Here is a 21019-nt window from a genome sequence, read left to right as displayed (position 1 = left end):
CGACACTTTTTATTGTTAATTTATAAATAAAACGTAATACAAATATTATAATTACTATTTTTTAGATTAATCTGTTAATTCATAGCGAAGTACATACATCAGCTATATTTCAAATTAACTTCACCGATTATTTCAAATTTTAAGTTGACACGAAAAAGTACAAAGCAAAGAACTACCATTCTTAGAAAAAATACTATTGCAAAATGATATCTTTCCGAGATAATACGCTGATTGAGTTAAAAAAAAACCCACTTAAACACAGACACCCGCAAATGGAATACATCTATATCCGAAGTAATTTTAAATACCAACGTTACCTGGTAAAAATGGAGTTCTCATTTCCATCATACATAAGATAAAAAATACGTAGGCAAATAAAGATATTATCTTCTAACTTTGACAATACAGTAGATATTATGTGTATCTAAGAGACAGTCAATTTGTTATTCACGGATAAAATTCATACTACCTCTATGCTTTTTTCTAAATTATCTACGGCCTACGCCTTCAGACCGTACTTCAACCGATATAAAGCCCAAACAAAAGACTACCTCTCTAGCCTGCTTTAATATACCGAGTTATAAAAAAGTTTTAATACCGTAAGAAAATCTGACAATAATCATAACTATAAAAACAACATTGCCTGCGCGGATATATTTTAATCTACTGATTTAAGATAATTCTTCACTAATGAGAGATATTCCGTTCGACTTAAGGCATAAAGTCCACTAAAACCGGCTTGCGGGGCACTCGCGCATTTTCTATGTGAATCATCGAAAATACAACGTAATCAAATACGCCAGCGTACACTGGACTTGACGACGCATTGTGCCCGCCTGCCCCATGAGTCACCGTTTTTGGCTTCTCAGCGATACGAATTAACGAAAATACAACGTAGTCCATTCATTGAACACGGCAAGCAAAATCACGCTCCTCGAAGCGTCGTCGACAGACGGGCGAGAAGCCATTATTTAAGAACAGTAAACTCTTTGTTTAGCTATTGCGTGTCCGATATTAATTACAAGCTCCGAGAAATTTAATAATATTTTTATTGCTTTGTTATGAGAGACGCTGATATTAATAATTATTTTGTGCTCCTTGAGCCCCTTATTACATAGGTGAAGGATAATGCGCGGGTGGGAGGGGGCCTACTCAGTAGTGAGCGCACCGAACGCTTTTTTGGTGGGCTTTATGCCTAATAGGTGTGTAGGAAAAAAAGAGACGTCATCTTAATTATTTTTTTAGTTATCGTGACCTTATCGGGAATTAAACCAAGATCGTTTCGTCTATTGTGTTTGGCATAATTTAATTGAATTACATTGCTATTGATGGCGCTGGAGTAGTTTGTATCACTAAAATTCTGAGGCAAGTCACGCAGATGATTGCCTGCCGTAGAAAAACGATAAAGAGCAAGCTCGTAACGCTACTACTGCAAAATCTAAATTTAGACAAGTGACAAAAGCTTCCTTTGTTTTCTTCTCGCCCCTTTAGTCGCATAAATAACAATAAAAAATCACACTTTGGGCTTTTTTACACCCGCGCAGACATTTGACACAAATTTGACCCATTTTCTTAAAGACACCACATTACCATTTGCCCGACTCACGGGTAAAATGAAACAAGTCACTAAAAAACAAAATAATAAACCGAGAGAAAAATTATCATTATAATATAAGTAACCTATATTTTTTAGGAGAGGATGAAAACGGTATATTATGGCGTGTTGGTTGATAAAACTTCGTCGAAAATAACAAAACATTTTCCCACCATATTCGCTCTAGTCAAATCAAATATATTCATACAATTTAAAGGTATCTGACGGTATGTGTACGAGCATCAACTGTTATCCATACGCATATAGCCAAAAAATACATACCATGCATCCATTAAGGGGGAGAGGCACGCCAGCAGAGAATCTAGCGGATAAATTCGAAGCTTGCAATTCTTCTTATTATTACATTATATTTTATCGTCATATTTATTATTAAAATTTAGTTTATTACGTTTTCAATTTTTCGTCGTTTAAATTTTTGACTAATTCATCGTTTTAATATTTTTATATTTATTTAAAAAAAACATCGATTTTTATAAAAATATAAATGTGTATAACTTGAAATCCTTTTTATTTATATCTTTTTTTTTAAATTTAATTTATTTAAAAAAATCTTTTTAATGTTTTCAGATACATATTTATTAATTAATACAGTAGAAATTGTAAATTATCAAAAAAATCTCAAATTCCAAGCTTTGTATTTTTCCGCTAGGTTCTCTGCTGGCATGCCTCTTCCCCTTAATTAACAACAATAAGCTTTCTACATTGAGATGATTTTCAAGTACACTTAGTTTTTTTACTTTTTTATCATATTCTCGTCTACTTTAGTAGAGAGCTGGCTGTCGACCATTACATAAATAAGTATTGTCTAAATATCATCTAAATTATGAAGCATATTTTGTAATTTAAACGGCTGTAGTTACTACTTTGAAAGAGTTTTTACACCTAACTCATATAAATACATTCATAAAAATTGATTGACTATTAGGTACTTATATACTATATCAAATTCTATAAGAATCATTCGCATTCACCTAAAAATACTGGTAAATGAAAACATTTTTTTTATTCCTAATTTATGACTATCCTGCACGGCATTTATGACTGCACCTAAATAGTACCTACTCTTGATGTACGCAAGCCGCCCCCATCTCCACGTTTTCTGTCTCATTCATCCGCCCACTCACACCCGCTCTCACTTGCGTTCCTTCATATTCCTCCCTCGCCATCGCCCATTGTCATTTACAGCATGATTTACAGAGCCCAGTTGCAAAATTCGTCATCATCTTAAAAATTATTTAAACATGTATTACCATATATCTCATACACTTCAAGTCGAGTAGGTACTATAATTGTTATGGCTTTGCCTAAGCACATTTCGAATGACCAGTCAATAAATTGTACCTCGTACCTATTTTTGTTTATGTTGAATCCAGTTTGTGTTCAGTTAAAAATATTGTTTGATATTTATTTTCTTTTCACAAGATCAAGTCCACAATAATAAAAAAAATCGATTTTCTTTTCTTTGAGCTACATGACCTGCTCATGTCCATTTAATGTTTTTGTATGTTCTGCTAAATTGTATAACCATACTTCGACGTTGTTTGCGCATAACCTGATAACTGCTTTTTTGTAATGTTAAGAGTAAAACTTGGGGAATGGGACGATTTGGCACCGCGAACTGGCCTCCGCCGATTGGCCTCCGGTAATTGGCCGCCGGTACAATCGGACGCCGGCCCAATTGGACGCCGACCCAATTCGACGCCGACCCAATTGGCCTCCGGGAGGATTGAATGCCGCACAGTTGAATTAAATGCGCAAAGGAATAGACGTACGTTACGATTTGTTGGAGTAAATAAGCAAGTCAGTTTAATATGCTTCTATCTTCTCAGTAGTCGTACCTTATACATTTCGCGCTTGACACATTTTTAATATAGATTGAGAATAATTATAATGCCTTATGATGTTTATTAAAAGAAAATAATTCTTCCCTCGTTAAAACTTAAAGATGTGCATAATCAATTAATTTATTGTCTATACATGGGTACTTATTTATATTTACAACAAATATTAAAAATAATGTTAGATGTTAGAATGAAAATTACATTATATTTCAGAGTTTTATCGACTTAATATTATAATAAAGCTTAAACATGTATATTATTATGCATACATGTGTATTTTAAGATAGTATGAAATTACAAACAAAATATTAAGTAAGTTATCTGCTAAGTATAAATGTTTCATTAGTTTGATTGATAAACTACTTAGGTACTGGGTGCCGGACGAAATCCCGAAGGCCGAAATCCCGAATGGCCGAAATCCCGAAAGCCTAAATCCCGAAAGCCGAAATCCCGAACGCTGATATCCCGAAAAAATACAAACATCAACAATTGCGCAATTTTTGCAAGAGTGACAAAAACTCATTTTTTGTGGAAATATAAAAAATGTAAAATACAAACATCACTAATTGCGCAATCGTGAACGCAATTTTTGTTTTTTCGATTGCGCAATTTTTTTCAAGAAAGACCATTTTGTAGAACGAATGGATTGTGTCTTGCAAAAATTGCGTAATTCACGATTGCGCAATTATTGATGTTTGTATTTTACATTTTTTATATTTCCACAAAAAATGAGTTTTTTGTCTCTCTTGTGTCTCTTGCAAAAATTGCGCAATTATTGTTGTTTGTATTTTTTTATTTTTTCGGGATTTCAGCGTTCGGGATTTCGGTATTCGGGATTTCAGCTTTTGGGATTTAGGCTTTCGGGATTTCGGCCATTCGGGATTTCGTCCGGCACCCAGTACCTAAGTAGTTTATCAATCAAACTAATGAAACATTTATACTTAGCAGATAACTTACTTAATATTTTGTTTGTAATTTCATACTATCTTAAAATACACATTTATGCATAATAATATACATTTTTAAGCTTTATTATAATATTAAGTCGATAAAACTCTGAAATATAATGTAATTTTCATTCTAACATCTAACATTATTTTTAATATTTGTTGTAAATATAAATAAGTACCCATGTATAGACAATAAATTAATTGATTATGCACATCTTTAAGTTTTAACGAGGGAAGAATTATTTTCTTTTAATAAACATCATAAGGCATTATAATTATTCTCAATCTATATTAAAAATGTGTCAAGCGCGAAATGTATAAGGTACGACTACTGAGAAGATAGAAGCATATTAAACTGACTTGCTTATTTACTCCAACAAATCGTAACGTACGTCTATTCCTTTGCGCATTTAATTCAACTGTGCGGCGTCCAATCCTCCCGGAGGCCAATTGGGTCGGCGTCGAATTGGGTCGGCGTACAATTGGGCCGGCGTCCAATTGGGCCGGCGTCCGATTGTACCGGCGGCCAATTACCGGAGGCCAATCGGCGGAGGCCAGTTCGCGGTGCCAAATCGTCCTAGACCCAAAACTTGGGTCATTATAGTATTATCTTCCATTTGGATATCTATATTTCATTTGAAATGCTCAAAACGCTAATGGTAATAATACGATGATATGTGAACAAAGACCTTAATATCATAGTTTGATTACTGATAACTGACATTATTTTCCCGATTAGTGGAATAATCTAAAATCTAATTATTGTCGTATTATTCTTCTTCGGTTATTTATGTTAAAATGTTTTCTAAATGTTAGAAAAAAAAGGACCAAGATTTATGTGGGCAATTCAAAGCTTAAAATTGTTCTCCTGTAAATTCAACATTTTCCAGTTAACAGGTTATGCACAAACACACCGATTTTTTTTCTCATGTTATGCCCAATATGCACCTCTTTCAATGCCACTATGTGTTACTCGAAGTTTCTTGACCTCTCTTTTACCGAGGGTCTATATTTGCCAAGTTTTTCTGCTTTTCTTCTTCTTTCAAACAAAGGTATTATGAAACCCATCAAAATTGCATAGTAGCTAGTTTCAAAACTTGGCGATATTTTTTAGCGGCACGGTGATTCATTTTTATGCAAATCGTGGCATCAGTCAAAGCCTCGCTGTCTCGCTTGCATATCTTTAACCCGTTTTTTTATCAAATCCCTTTTTACACTTTTCAGATAATATAAAACCACCCACTAAAATTTCGCGCGCTACAAATTTTACGACCGAATCATCAAAACAAATGGATTTAGTTGCATATTATTTAAATATATATTTATTTCTGCCGTTTCCTGTTTATTCTCTTGAATTATACAATTTGAATAATAAGAGACTATACAAGTTTTTACATAGTAAAAGTCTTTCCTATCTTTAACTTTATCAATTTTATGTTAACGTTAATCGTAGTATAGATAGATAAGAAGTATATTCACTTTATATTATTAATTAGATTTAAATTTAGAATTCATCAATAGTATTATCACAACCTAAATTTACCTATTTGCACTATTGCAATGGTCAAACGAATAACTCTCATGCATGAAGGTTACGTATTGAGGATTGGTTCGTAGTCGGTTGATGATTAAAATATATCTAGATAGTATAGATAGAGAGAGAGCGTAATAGAGAGCGTAATAGAGAGCGTAAGAGAGCTATAATACAAGATAAGTATCATCAGATGCATTTACAACGGATGCAAAATGACTAAATAAATAAAATGGAATAAAAATACTGTAAAATTGTATATAGGAATTATAATAATATTACAATATTTTTTTAATTTTAAGGTTTTATAATAATATACTTACCAATTAAATATAATATCTGTAAACATACATATTGTTCTTCTTGTTATTTTTAGATACATTCCTACTGATTAGTTTTAAATACTTTCACGTGTAATTTTTCACTGCTTGCCTCGTAATTCCATCATTTCCGTTATACGTACCTAAAACATAATTATTGATTTCCCTAGTAATTGCATTATATACTTTAAAATATATTTATAATACTGATCTCACGATTTTACTTCTCGCTATATATTATTGACACCCACGGTGGCCGCGCGGCTTAACCGTTGGACTATTACGCCGTGGGTCCCAGGTTCGAATCATGGGTCTGGCAAGTACACATATAGTTTTTCAATTGTGTCTGTCAGGGTATGGACCTAATAGGTTGAGCAAGTGACTGACATCCATTTCTCGTAAAACACAAAATCTGTTAATACAAACCTCTACTCTGTGGAGGCCCATATGATCCTATTAGAATCAGACATGGTCGAAAGAAATATATTATTGACAGTCACGTGTTAAAAAAATATTTAAATTTCATTGCTTGGTAACATTGGTGAATTTTGTTTAAAAACGTAAAAGTAAAAATATATATCGAAATAACTTTCATAAAACTACCTATATATATTTTATTTAGCACTTACACAATTTTGTACACGTAAATTATTTAAAAAAAATATACAATATATATAACGAAAATTACTTATTGTCGGTAAAATATTCATGTATGGATATATAAATCCAAACATTTCCGTCTGATTTCAAAATCAATCTAGTCTTGTAGAGTTTTTAGCGTTCGTAGAAAAGTTAGTGTATCTATTTATTTACTACGTATGACTGATTTTTAGGGGAAGGTAAAAAAAACATTGGCATCTAATTAAGCCAACGAGTCGGGGGAGGAGAACGATATTTAAAATAGTATAGAATTGAACATTCATAGTAATAATTATGAAGTGTCAAAGCTGTGGATAGGGGATGGAAAAATAAAATAATACGTTTTCACAATTTTTTTTAAGTAAATTGCCGTTTTTTTAATATTTTTATAAGTCTTCGTAAAGGTTGAATATTCGTTATCTTCGGAACTATTGCGTTCTCATTGCTATAATACTATTTACTACTTCCCGAAATATTAACCAGATTCAAGTAGAGTACCTAATGTTTCAAGATATAATAAACCATCTTATATTAAATAAGTTGACCCCGTTTCTAGTGCCAAAATTCGCATCCCTGCTTTTAATGCCTTCTGTAAATAAAAACCACCCTCATCTCGTTTATTAGGAAGTATCTATTTTCGGGACAAAATGGCATCCATTAAACATCTTAGTTAGTTACTAGAGTTTTATCACCGCGTAGGTACATGCCGTACTAAGGTACCTCTCGTTTATTGATATTCTCTAAGTCATACTTAAATACGAACTTCTATTCCAAAATTAAAAACTAAATCTAAATTATTGATCTCGTTAACGTCACTGTGTAAAACAGTATCCTGATATTTGCCTAACTTAATGATGTATAACATAATAGTATGTTATACATATTATACATTTTCAGATACTAATTACGAACACTAAACATAAGAGCATACTTCAGTGAAACGGCAAATAATTTTCAACTATAGGGGCGACAAAATTTTGGACTCGCTGGCAATCGGAGAGCGAAAGTTGAACTGTGAACACGTCAATTTGTTTCGAGATGGCGACGGGGGTATTAATTCTTAAACCGTGTAAAGATGACTAAAAAACGTTACCCATTTACTTGAAAAAGAAACATGTCAATGAATATATTATTATTGTTACAAATAGAATAATAAACAGAACATTAAATGGACGGATGTTTAATTTTTATGACAAATTATATTTCGTTCGGCACGCGTCATTTACACAATCCGCGCATCGCCTAGTCACGATCTTTTTAGACCGTGCCCCAGCTGAGGTATAGCCTTAATAAAACTCTATATTATTTTACACATGAGATTGATTTTGAAAATTATTTTGGTGAGTAATTTACAAAACCCTCTATTAGTGATATTTTATTGTTGTTATGACTCAAATCATCGACAGGACCTGTGTTTAATTGAATAATTAATTAAAGATCGAATAGTTTTCGAATGGGTTATTAGTATCAGGAAAATCATCTATTCACTGTGTTAAATTATCATATGACCCTCTCGACCCAATTTAAGGGGAAGCAATAAAAACAGATCTTGCTACGATTCAATTAATTGCCCTCTATCGGCAGCCATCAGATACACTTTCGCTAATATATTTCGCAAATTCATCTCTCCTACAAATAGCATGAATGTTTTTTTTCTTTCTTGATACTATCATACACTTAATTATTTCAATGTGATTATACTCGGAGGCATGAAGCTTTAATTACAATAGAAATTCACAGAACATGAAAAATATATCTTTTTTAGTCTATCGATAACAAATACGTATACGACTATAATGTAATATATTTATAATCCTTCAAATATCTAAGGCCAATTTAACAATAAAAAATTTGAAAATAACCTTTATCTTGATTTAACGAGTTTTATATTATTTATAATACATGGTATAATATATCTTTTATATTGCAATCGTTCTCTTTAAATTTATATGTTAAAATATCCAGAATAGCATTTCAGTCGTTAATATATTCTTTTATTAACTTTTACATGATTGCGGAAATAACATATTTAATGCTGATAGTCAAAATAACTCAATTATTATTAAATACCTAATTTAGTTTACTAGACTGCTACGATGTAAAATGGAAAATTTACTAATTCGTTTATAAGACATAGCATATGGATACATTTTTATTTCCATAATTATTGGTACTACAACCAAGTGTGGGATCTGGCTACTTCGACTAATCTGGCTAATTCGACTACTTCCCGTCTGCTGGAAGGTCTCTCCATAGCCTTAGTTTCAGGGATGCTGTCCGATTTTTTACACAACCCAACTACAATAATCTAGATACATATCCCAGGCAGTCCCAGTCCTCGTTTTCTCTTTTGGTATGATGAAGTTTAGCCTTTTTAGTACCTGGGTGGCTTGAATTCTTGAGACATGGTCTGCCTAATGGAGTCGCCCCACTTTCACGTATGGTACTAAGGGAGATTTATATATGTACAGCGTTTACAATATGTAGTTCATGGTTGTACCTTTCTTGTATTTTTTTCACTAACTTCTTGGTTAATGTTTTTTGGAGGGGTAAATCAATGTAATCCCAGATTTATGAATTCGAGATAACTATTGGTATCTGATTCTGATAACAAGTTTTCTATGTAGGATTAGTAGCTGTTCAGCGGAACAGCATCGCTGAATCGAAATGCATAGTTTGTGTAATAATGAACTGCGGGCAATTTATGCATGCCTGTGAATCATTAAAAAAATAGATTAGTCTTCGTGAAACCAATATAATTATTATAGTCATCTACTAGAGGTTGTAATTGAAAAATCTCATTTCAGAAATTCTCAAGAAGTATTCAGAAGTAAATCTCATATATGTAGAAATTAATTTTTCAAAATTTGAGAAAATCAATGAGATTCTCGAAAATTCGTGAAAATTTTTAGTAGGCAAAATAGAAAAGTTGAAATTGAAAAAAAGCTTCCGAACGCAATCGGAATGTCAAAAAATTTATGCAGTAAAATCTGAAAAAAGCTATCGACTTTGATTCTGAATTATTTTTTTTAATTATGCCGGTTAAAAAAAATGCTCAAAAGAGCTAAAAAACATCTTGAGAAACCATAAACCAATCTGGATTTCTCAAGAAATCAATTAATACCCTTCAATTCGAGAAGTCTCGAATCAAGAGAACTTAAATACGTTGATAAATCACAAACTCTATCTAAGTTGTGTTGATTATGTTTTCAGGGTTCTGTCAGACAACAAGCTTGGAGATATTCATCCAGATGTGTTCAAGCCGATTCCGCGGCTTAAACGACTACTGCTTCACGGATGCGGTCTTTCTCAGATTCCGAGTGGCGCTTTGAAACACCTGACGAAACTCACCTACTTGTAAGTACATGCACTTTTAATTTTGAGTTATTTCATTTAAGACAACACTAACCGGAATGATGACTTACAAAATTCATACCTCATATCTTCCAAAACCCTACATCTATATGTTTGATAAAAAACATTATATAATATGTTCATAGTTTTTAAATGTTCGTAAATTATCTTACATATTCCAGCCTATCCAAATCAATTTAACCAAGTAGCGGTCGTAATTTGTTTGTTATGTAAATAAAATATTCTTATGAATACATATAATAATATATTCATACAAATTCTTTTAAAGTTTGGTTTTAAAAATGCACTAAGACAAAGATCTTGCATAATTTTAGTAACTAATATTTTATTCAGACGTAATGTATTCTGAGAAATATGTATTCCTCAGTAGAAATTTGTTTCTAAATTTTGAATAGAAGTTTTTGAAATATGTTCATTTATATAGCTAATGAATTTCTATATTGAAAGATCTAAATTTTTACTTGTCATAATTCAATCAGATATTATATTTTTTATGACTAACTTGTTGATTGAAAAGGTTCAAGTGTCTGCTTTTATATTTATAAATGATCCGGTAACGTTGTTTTTTAGAGTAGAAGAATTGAAAAAAGAAATATTTCAAATAACAGTAAAATACAGCGTATTACAGTTTTCATTTATTCGGTTGATGATAAGAAATGTGTAAACTAAAACTCCAATCAGTCTGCAAAATGTTACGATACCTACTACAGAAACTAAACAAAATTCACATATTCATTATTTAATATGAAAGTAAACCTACTTATAAATATTATATATTTGATGTTTATGCTGTTGGAAGTAAATACACACGATGTAAACTACTCTACTGGCATTTATAAATAAAATATTCCGTAATATTAAATAACATATTTTACTTATTTGATTATATTTCAAAAAGATTATATAATATTTTGCTCTGAGCATACTCGCAATTGTAAAATTTTTAATCATACCGTAACGTACAAGGATTTTCTAATAGAGAAATGCATTTGAATTTCCCGTAAGCCTCTTGTAAAAACCTAGCTTTTCCGTTCAAATTTCCAAGAAATTTCTTTCATAATATAACCACAAGGTGATTCAGAATTCTTAGTATAACAGCGTAAATTTTCAATTACTGATATATACAAAGGCTTCAAAAACGATAACTATAATTTACTATATGACATCAAGATCACCATAATATATATATGGCAATATCCAATGTGTGTGTGTTCATGGATAATATTTATGGTAATGGTGAATTTAAGTAAAAAAGTAGAAGTATATGATTACCGTCACAGTGCGGTATATTGTTTTATATTATATTGTTTAGACCAGCGTTTTTCAAACTGGGGTCCGCGGTCCCCTGGAGGATCGCGAAAAACGAACGCATATTTATACTTTTTTATAAATTTATATTTTTATAATAATTATATCATGTAGTATTTTTGGGTTTTGTAAGCTATGCTTGGTTGCCGTTCTGGTTTTCAAACTTTGGTTAAGCAAAAGTCCCCAAATATTATTGGTTTACGCTGTACTATTTATCGCCAAGCCTTAATGGTAAAAATCATACCTGACGGGTTGAAAAATGTTCTCAACTATGTGATTACACCAGTAAACTTCATTAAATCAAACGCACTTAACTCTAGTTTGTTTTCTGAGTTATGCAAAGAAAGCGATTCCGAATTTCTATCACTCTTGCACGTGAGATGGCTTTTGTTGAGAAAGTTTTCATTCTACATCAAGAAATTCAGCACTTTTTGAAAGATACAAAACCAAACACACACGAAAAATTCTCCGATGTCCGTTTTCGTATTTTCCTGTCATTTTTGGTAGACATATTTGAATCTGTGAATTCTATCGACCTGGCGCTGTAAGGAAAAGATATCATAGTGCTCCATTGTCACTAAAAATTGATAGCTTTCAAAATGAAGCTCGAACTATGGATTGTAAAGTTTGAGAGGAAGAATTTTGCCTTATTTCCACAGCTGAACACATATATTGATGAAAATGAGCTTGAAATCGATGACGATATACTTGAGGTGATGAAACAGCATGTATTCATTCTTAGCGAAGAAATTTCTTACTATTTTTCTGACCCTACGAGAATTTGAAAAATACCATCATTTATCAATAACATATTAAATTTGTACTCTCCATTAGTGAAATGATGGGGGTGCAAAACATATTTTCCATGAAACGTGTTGTAGTGATTTTTGGATTGAAATGGCACATACCTATTCTAATGTTGCAAAGATGGCTCTAAGAGTGCTGATTCCATTCGCAACCACGTATGAGTGTGAGATGGCTTTTTCTACACTACTTATCTATCAAGACAAAATTTCAAAATATACGCAACTTTTTTTTTTATTAAAAGGGTCCGCGAGCCATCGAACAATTTTTAAAGGGGCCGCCACGCAGCAAATTTTAAAAGTTTTAGAACCGCTGGTTTAGACTATCTGAGATACAGTTGGGCATTTGGTCAACTCATTAAATCTTTGCTCTGGATCCTATTATGATTTAAGGTTAAACGATAGGTCGCTCAATAGTTTTGATTGACGATATAATATCTTAATATTGTTTTAATTCGTGTCCACAGTTCGCAGTTCGCCGTATCACACTTCATCGTGAATTAATCGGTTGTATCGAAAATTTATATGGTCGTATATTAAAGGCCGTCCAACCTCTTTGGGTCGTATGGTACTGATATAAAATTCATGTCTAAATAACACGGTTCTTGTCGGTTTACAGAAAGCCAGCGGCAAAGAATATTTTGAAAATAGCCGATATACTGGATTATTTGTTAGGTTAGGTTACGTTCAGTTAAGTTAGGTGAGGTTAGGTTAGGTTTTCATTCTTCTTGAATTCAAATAATGATGTTATTTTCAGATATTTGAAACTAATCACTATGAAATTAATGTTCATATTGAATCCATTAAAATTGGAACATTATTGTCTGGAATGTTCCACGAACAACTATCATCTCGGTGCTATGGAGATGACCGTATGGTATACGGTTATCTCTTTCCGATAAGAAAGCTCGCGGCGAACTGTGCCACGGTGAAATGTAATACGTACAATTTACATGTAACTGTTTTAACTATCTCTCAAATCGTTATCAAATTGTCTACTTTATATAACATATTATCATGATTATAATTTATATCCTTTTCCATTCTCCTTTCACCTTCTATAATGTATAAATGAAAATGTATTAACTTTTTATTATTTATAAAAATGCAGTGAATGTGGAAATCTAAAATATAAGGGTCCAATAAAATTTTAGATAATATGAAAAATACGACAAAAATTGATATCCATAGCAAGTTGTGATTCGCCCTGTGAGAAAATTCTTTGCATAAGATAAAATGCATTTTATATGGAACCTAATCGGACAGAGTTGCATTTATTCGACTTCTTTATGCGCGCAGTTCGGTTTTCCTAAACGTTTTCCATTCAACTGCGGATAATCTTGTCGTCATATCGCTCGCAAGCTGCATACAAAGTTATGTCATCGCAATTCACAATGGCAATTCAGTCAAAAGAATTTAATTAAACTTGAATAATATATTGTATAACATTAATAAGGCTTAAAACCATACAATATCATGTATGTTATACTACTTCTTCTCAGTGTCGGGCTTAGTGATATGTCAGCCGATCGATTTTGAAGCTCCTCATGATAAAATTGCAATCAAAAACCATAAATCACATTCTTTAAACGTAATTAATTAGTATTGAAAATGACAGTATGACACATAATATTATTGGCTTACTTTTTTATATGCCTACTTACATTATGAGCCCGTTCGATGTTAGTTGCAGGTATTTTTTTAAGCCATGGGAAATATATTATTCCCAATTTGTGATGAATACGTAACTTTTAAAAATGCTGGTTTAATTTAGTAAATGTTTGACTATTTAAGAATATTTCGAGGCCCCTTTTAAATCTCTGATGAACTGATTGTACCATCTTCATCAAAGAAAATCGCTTCTGCTTCTTATACCGCGTCTGTATGGGAAATGCGAGTAACTTTTCACTTTTCACAAGAGTCAAGACCATACTTTTCTCTTGAGTTTTGTGGTATCATTGGAGTAACTCTTCCATACTTATTCATATACAATACAATATGACACGTAGTAGAGTATCACTTGGCTCCATAGGAAAAGCCATGTACCTACTTACAATTCTGTGGTAATTATCTTCTTTTTTTTTTTTTTAATAATCTAAATTACTTTAAAAGGCTTATTTTACTAGCCATTTTATAAAGAAAATTCAATATATTATGGAAATATTTATTTTTCTTTTATAGTGTTAACTGTCAATTCATGGTGGAACTGCATTGTATTATTTGATCAATTATTTATAATTAATGGAAACACAATTGTATAGTACTTATTCCACTGTTTAATTAAATTATGTACCGGTTTCGTCCTCTTTAAGGGGACATTTTCAACCAAATCTAAACTCAGTTGATAATGTTTCCTTGAAGAGGACAAAACCGGTACAGAATTTAATTAAAAAGTGGAATTATAAGTGTTATAGTGAATAATTATAGAATATAAGAATTATAGTGAGTACTATATAATTGTGTTTCATTTAATTACAAATAATTAATCAAATGATGAGAAATATTTATTATTATTATAACTATGATAGTGTACGCTATTCTAAAATTTTTTTTTCGAAGCAAATACTTCTCTGAGTACATATTGCGAAATAAAGAATAACACACGTAAATCACTAGTTGAATGACAAATAAATCTGCTTTGTGAAGAAATTTTCTGTTAAATTTTCCGAGAACGCAAGAACTAAATGCAGTTTTCCTTGCAAATGGAAAAACTTTATTTTCCATATTCTATTTTCCTCTATATTTATATATTCCTAATATGATTTATAGATGTTTACGTAAATACTTTTCTCTTCTACCCAACAATAAAGTAAGTAACATATTTATTTATTTTCTATTTTAAGAATATTAAACCGTTGCTACAATGGTATCAGATTCAGTGGATGACTCATTTCTGTATTGGTATCATCACTTTCAAATGACACTAACACCATTGCAAACTAATTTCACCGTGGCCGCAATGCCAGAAGAATCACTCCTTCCTCTACCAAATCTATTACAATAAAAGAATATATACTACAGTCCGAGGCGGGCCCTAGTACGTTAGTCCTCACTTACAACATCGATAATTGTTTATAATTTTCTTTAGTTAACCTTTTTGTCTCTCTTACAAAAATTGCACGTCCGGCACCCAGTACCTAAGTAGTTTATCAATCAAACTACTGAAACATTTATACTTCGCAGATAACTTACTTAATATTTTGTTTGTAATTTCATACTATCTTAAAATACGCATTTATGCATAATAATATACATGTTTAAGCTTTATTATAATATTAAGTCGATAAAACGCTGAAATATACCTAATGTTATTTTCATTCTAACATCTAACATTATTTTTAATATCTGTTGTAAATATAAATAAGTATCCATGTATAGACAATAAATTAATTGATTATGCACATCTTTAAGTTTTAACGAGGGAAGAATTATTTTCTTTTAATAAACATCATAATTATTCTCAATATATATTAAAAATGTGTCAAGCGCGAAATGTATAAGGTACAACTACTGAGAAGATAGAAGCATATTAAACTGACTTGCTTATTTACTCCAACAAATCGTAACGTACGTCTATTCCTTTGCGCATTTAATTCAACTGTGCGGCGTCCAATCCTCCCGGAGGCCAATTGGGTCAGCGTCTAATTGGGCCGGCGTCCGATTGTACCGGCGGCCAATTACCGGAGGCCAATCGCCGGAGGCCAGTTCGCGGTGCCAAATCGTCCCATTCCCGTTAAACTTTTACATTGTATTATCAAATCATCAATGTACCTATATCAAATGGAAAAAATGGAAGATATTAATTTTTCGGGAGTAAAACTTAATTTTCTACTAAATTAAAATTGGAACAGGCTTTAATTATTATGAGTAAACTTTTAGATACAAACGAATTTTCGGGAACATGTCAAAATATTCTGTTAGTAAATTAAAACAAAAACCACGATAAGTTTAATTAAAATTTACATAAAACTTAGTAACTATGTACAGAATATTATAGGTAGATAGATACTCGTGCCACGAAAAACGGAAAAGACTTGATAAGTGGCAAGTTAAAATAATAATTAATTCTATATACAATATTAAATATTTTTACCACAAGTAAAACATTATTAATTATTAAATTAAATTTTATCTATCTAATAAACACTTTATTTTTATACAGTTCTGCTTAATATTTGTCAATGAAGAATAGTTGCAAATTTTAAGTACTTAATATTTATATACCACCTCATAATAATAATTGGTAGGTATTTAAGTTATTTTAATTTTAGTAAACAATGATATAATTCTAATTCCAGTACTTTCAACCGATAGTTACAATTATTATTCAAATTAATACTGTCGACCATGGGGAGGGTACTTGATTGAATTTAAATTTAAATTCTGTACTAGGTATTCCATTTGAGCCGTTTTTTGCGCTTTTGTTATTTGCAAAAAGTTAACGATATGTGTGTTTTAATTAAAAAAACAAATTCGTACACATGGATTAACCGTTTTCGTTGTCAGTGTGAATTTACCATCGGTGAGTAGGCATAGTGCCTGAAGATGCGATAAAATGCGAACCCTGGGACACAAACGATTCCAATGGAATAGTTCAAAACTTATTTTTTTATAAATCATTCTTTATAGTACTCCAGTATATTTATAAAGTGTTACTTTAATAAAATTATTAATGAATATACATACTTTTTAAAACACTCATAAGAAAATATAGCCAATAGAAAAAATCTTTTTTGAAAAAATAAGACACCCGGCAGGAATCGAGCCTGCGTCTCTTGGGTATCGCGCCTTGTGCATTACCACTGTGCTACGACTGCCATGCTGAATTGCGAGCCAGCGAAAGTGAAATGCTTCTACCAAGGGCAGGCACACATATTATTTGTTCTTTCCGAATATACAATGGCGATTGGAGATAACCAAATTAACTCCTGACCACTACACCGGTCAGTTTTTGACAGGCCATGGTGGATTCGCTGCCAAGCTCTACGATCTTGGACTTGTTACCCGGCCAACATGTCCATGTGGCGGAAAACTACAGGATGCAAACCATATCCTCTGGGAATGTGCAAGAATGTGCTCCAAGAGGGAAGAGATGCTTAAGTCGGTCCAACTAGCTGTTGGGCCTATCGGGCCGTCCGACCTGGTCGCCACAAAGGCCAATTATATTGCATTTAAAAATAATACGGCGTCTTATTGCGGACGTGAAAATCTCTACACATAATTTTTAATGTCAGTATTGTTAAGTCTCCTTGTCTTTCTCTCCCATAGCACTTTTTTTTAATTACGCCTCTGAGTAAACTCAGTCAAAGGTTACTTGAGAGCATTTGCTTCTGAGACATTCCCAGACGTAAAAAACTACTGATGCTTCACATCCAAACGTAGGGCCTCGTGATACGCTCTATTAAGATCGAGTGTGGCGAGACGGATTGGTTTGGAGGGGTCTATGTTCGTATGTTCATACTGTTGTTTGATTTAATAAAACGCATTTTTTTTTGTAGTACTTATTCCACTTTAATATGTAATATGTGTATGTTTGTATTGTTGGGCCACTTATTATGATGGAGAAGATGATGATGATGATATATAATTAACATAATAATCTGGTACGTACCGTAAATTTTATGTGAGGTTTTCAACTAAGGCTTTTCAAATTCACCGCAAAACCTTTCAGTAAACAGAGAAAGGTTGTCTACCTACGTATTTCCTTTGTTTATTCTCGTACCCTGCGAGTTATTCAATCTCTGCGCTCTTATTCTAGAAGATATGTTACGATACGTGTTAGCACTGGCTTTACCATGAACTGACACCAATTTTATACTGAAAAATCTTGTGTAAAATCAAGTTTTATCTCTTTTCGGAATACGCTTACACGACTTAACTAAGTTAATTATGTCACAATAAATGGTTTGTTCAGTCATTAACCCATCAATTTAAACGTAAGCCCAAACCGCTGATTGGGTCTAATTATCTGAAGATCGAATATTGTAATTATCTATTATTATACCCAATAGTTGAATATTATCAACTGTATCAATGAAAATATACTTAATATATACATAATTAATTGATCCACCAATGTTGGTTGTGAAATATATTTATACTATGTATATTGTCATATAATTCATGATCGAGTTTTTCAGGCCTTCTAGTATCAAATAATATAAGATATATCACGAGAATAATAATTACTAACGGAGCCAACTGCGGAGTAAAGCATGAACCCAATGGATTGGTCAAATGCTAACAACTATTTATCGTAAAAGGTTTTTTATAAATTTCATTCTGTGATCGGGTCATATGCTTGGCATATATGAGCAAAAACGATAATTTTTAAATTATTATGAAAGTAAAAAAGAAGTCTAACAAATATAATATGAAGGTACCTAATTATTTTTATCCTTATCTAACTTACCTTATCTTACTATCTCATTGCTAAATTTTATTTTCTGATAAACATGCATTTAATACTATGGTAGATAGTACTAATAAACGAACAAAAGCCATTATATATTATGTATTATTTAATTATTGATATTATTATAATTCTTATTAATATAAATGATGTAAAATAATATAATGTGCTAGAAAATAATGCCACACCAGTAATATTATAATCTAGATCCTGGCAACCCTAATATTTTATATTTAAAAATTTAATGTTCTTTTTAAAAACTATTATCCGTATATATGTTTTTCTAGAATAATTATTGTTATTTATTGTATTAAACGACGTTACAATTAATTTGTGACAGATTGACGAAAAGGTATAAAGAAGTATGGTGGCGGATAGAAAACACGATTTTTAAAATATATCATTTCTCTGTCAATTTATTTAAGATTATGCTCAATTCAAATTGACGAGATTTCGAGGGTGCATACATCAAATTGACAATATTGAAAAACCAACAAAGTGGAGTTGAAATAAGAAATTAGTGTGTTATCCAAGAGATTTTAGAGTAATATTGATGTTGCTTTTTATTAGTCTTTTGTTCTCGCAAAAAATAGTCCAACGTTTAAGACGCTCGGTAATAAATTTAATGTGAATAACTTAATAAATTTACCTGGTGATTCACCACCATTGCGTCGTAAATCTCCTATATATTATTATCCTAAGAGATTTTGGAAAAAACACCAATTTTTAAAATTTAAATACCATTTTGTTGATTATTAAAGGAATTCACTTCAATTTTTGGAGTCGCGAATCTACTTCCATTTGAATCCGGCACGATCTGATAAAACTCGACACAATCACAGATAATATCGTTTTTAAATCGCGTTTTATATCCGCCACCATACATTTTTGCATCTTGCTGGCCATCTACGACAAATTAATTATATTGTCGCTTAATACTTTCTATGTAATCGATATTTCACAAATCAAAATGATTATTCCACAAAACTATTCAAATTTAAAATCGCCACATTGGTGTACTGTGAGATTTAACTAGAAATAAATGCATATTTCCTCACTAATTACTACGAAAATATAATCTAAAACCACTTCACTGCCACTTATCTGTCAAACTGAAATATATGATTGATTATCAATTGTTTTCGCATATCACAAGTTCATTTGTCGTGTCAGAATTCAAATTTAGAATTTGCAGAAACAATCGAAAAAATGTGACATTTCTATAAGCACCCATACATAATCAATTTCAATCAAGACATTTATTATAAGATGAAGATAATTTTAATACTTCTATCAATAAATTGAATAATTTCAGACTTAATAAATAAGAAACTACATTATATAAGTACATATTACGTTTTTCTCAATATTATAGTAAGTCGACGTTGATCTGACAATAGTATCTATCTGCAGTTTTGGGGTTATATGTATTATTGTATTATTCTAGGTTATTGGTGTATTTTGTACAAAATGGTGACGGATCGAATGGAAATATTATTGTTCTACGAAAAAAATCCTAAAATGCTCAAATTTGACGTGGAAAATGGTGTCTATCTGCATCGAAGTATCTAGAAACTAAAAAGAAATATTATCTATCTGCTTGATTTATTTTATTATGACATTACAATTTCCCTACATCTTTAAATGATTGTTTTAGTACTAATATTAAATCATTTCACTTGAAAAATAAAAATAATACTGATACCGACAAAAACAGTTTTTTGAACCCCCTGAAAAATTGACTATAAATGTCAGATGTATACTATTGTCAGATCAAGTGAAGTATCACATACTTCCATGTAAAATAGATAGGTAGTTATCGTGATTCAGGAATAATTGTATTATTTTTACATTTAGGTAGGTAAATGAAATTGATGTGACGTTTAATACAAGTAGGTAATTAAAAATTAATGATGTTTATATATTTTATAATAATAATTATTGTATATAAAATTACAGTAACCTTTCTTCTTCTTTTATATCATTAGTAACTATTAATACCTACTCAATAAAAATAAAATTCCAATAATGCTTCTTATTGTGCATGTTGTTTGCTATCTTATCATTCATCATTTATAAGTGAAATATAATATACTTATAGTAAAATATAGTCAATTATGACATTTTTATTACACAATTAGGTACAGTATGTAAGTAGATACCTGCTACTTTTTCCACTTTTGTACATGATAAAAATAATACTTTTTTTGTATCCCCACCCAGAT

At 31.3% G+C, this 21019-nt stretch overlaps 1 protein-coding gene across 1 annotated transcript in view; it reads left to right on the top strand.

Annotated features, from left to right (window-relative positions):
- Positions 1-9301: 9301 nt before the first annotated feature.
- rk (G-protein coupled receptor rickets) overlaps positions 9302-21019 on the top strand; it is a 71272-nt gene continuing 59554 nt past the window's right edge. Inside the window, exons 1-2 of the mRNA XM_085940186.1 lie at positions 9302-9339; positions 10110-10253. Coding sequence (XP_085796312.1) covers positions 9302-9339; positions 10110-10253 — 182 coding nt within the window. The remainder of the gene's footprint in view (positions 9340-10109; positions 10254-21019) is intronic.

This window comes from Rhyacophila brunnea, unplaced genomic scaffold, assembly GCF_057557595.1.
Source record: "Rhyacophila brunnea isolate RB1 unplaced genomic scaffold, BYU_Rbru_1.0 scaffold_12, whole genome shotgun sequence".
Taxonomy (NCBI): Eukaryota; Metazoa; Arthropoda; class Insecta; order Trichoptera; family Rhyacophilidae; genus Rhyacophila; species Rhyacophila brunnea.
Note: the sequence above shows the minus strand (reverse complement) of the source record. Positions and strands in the feature narration are given on the sequence as shown.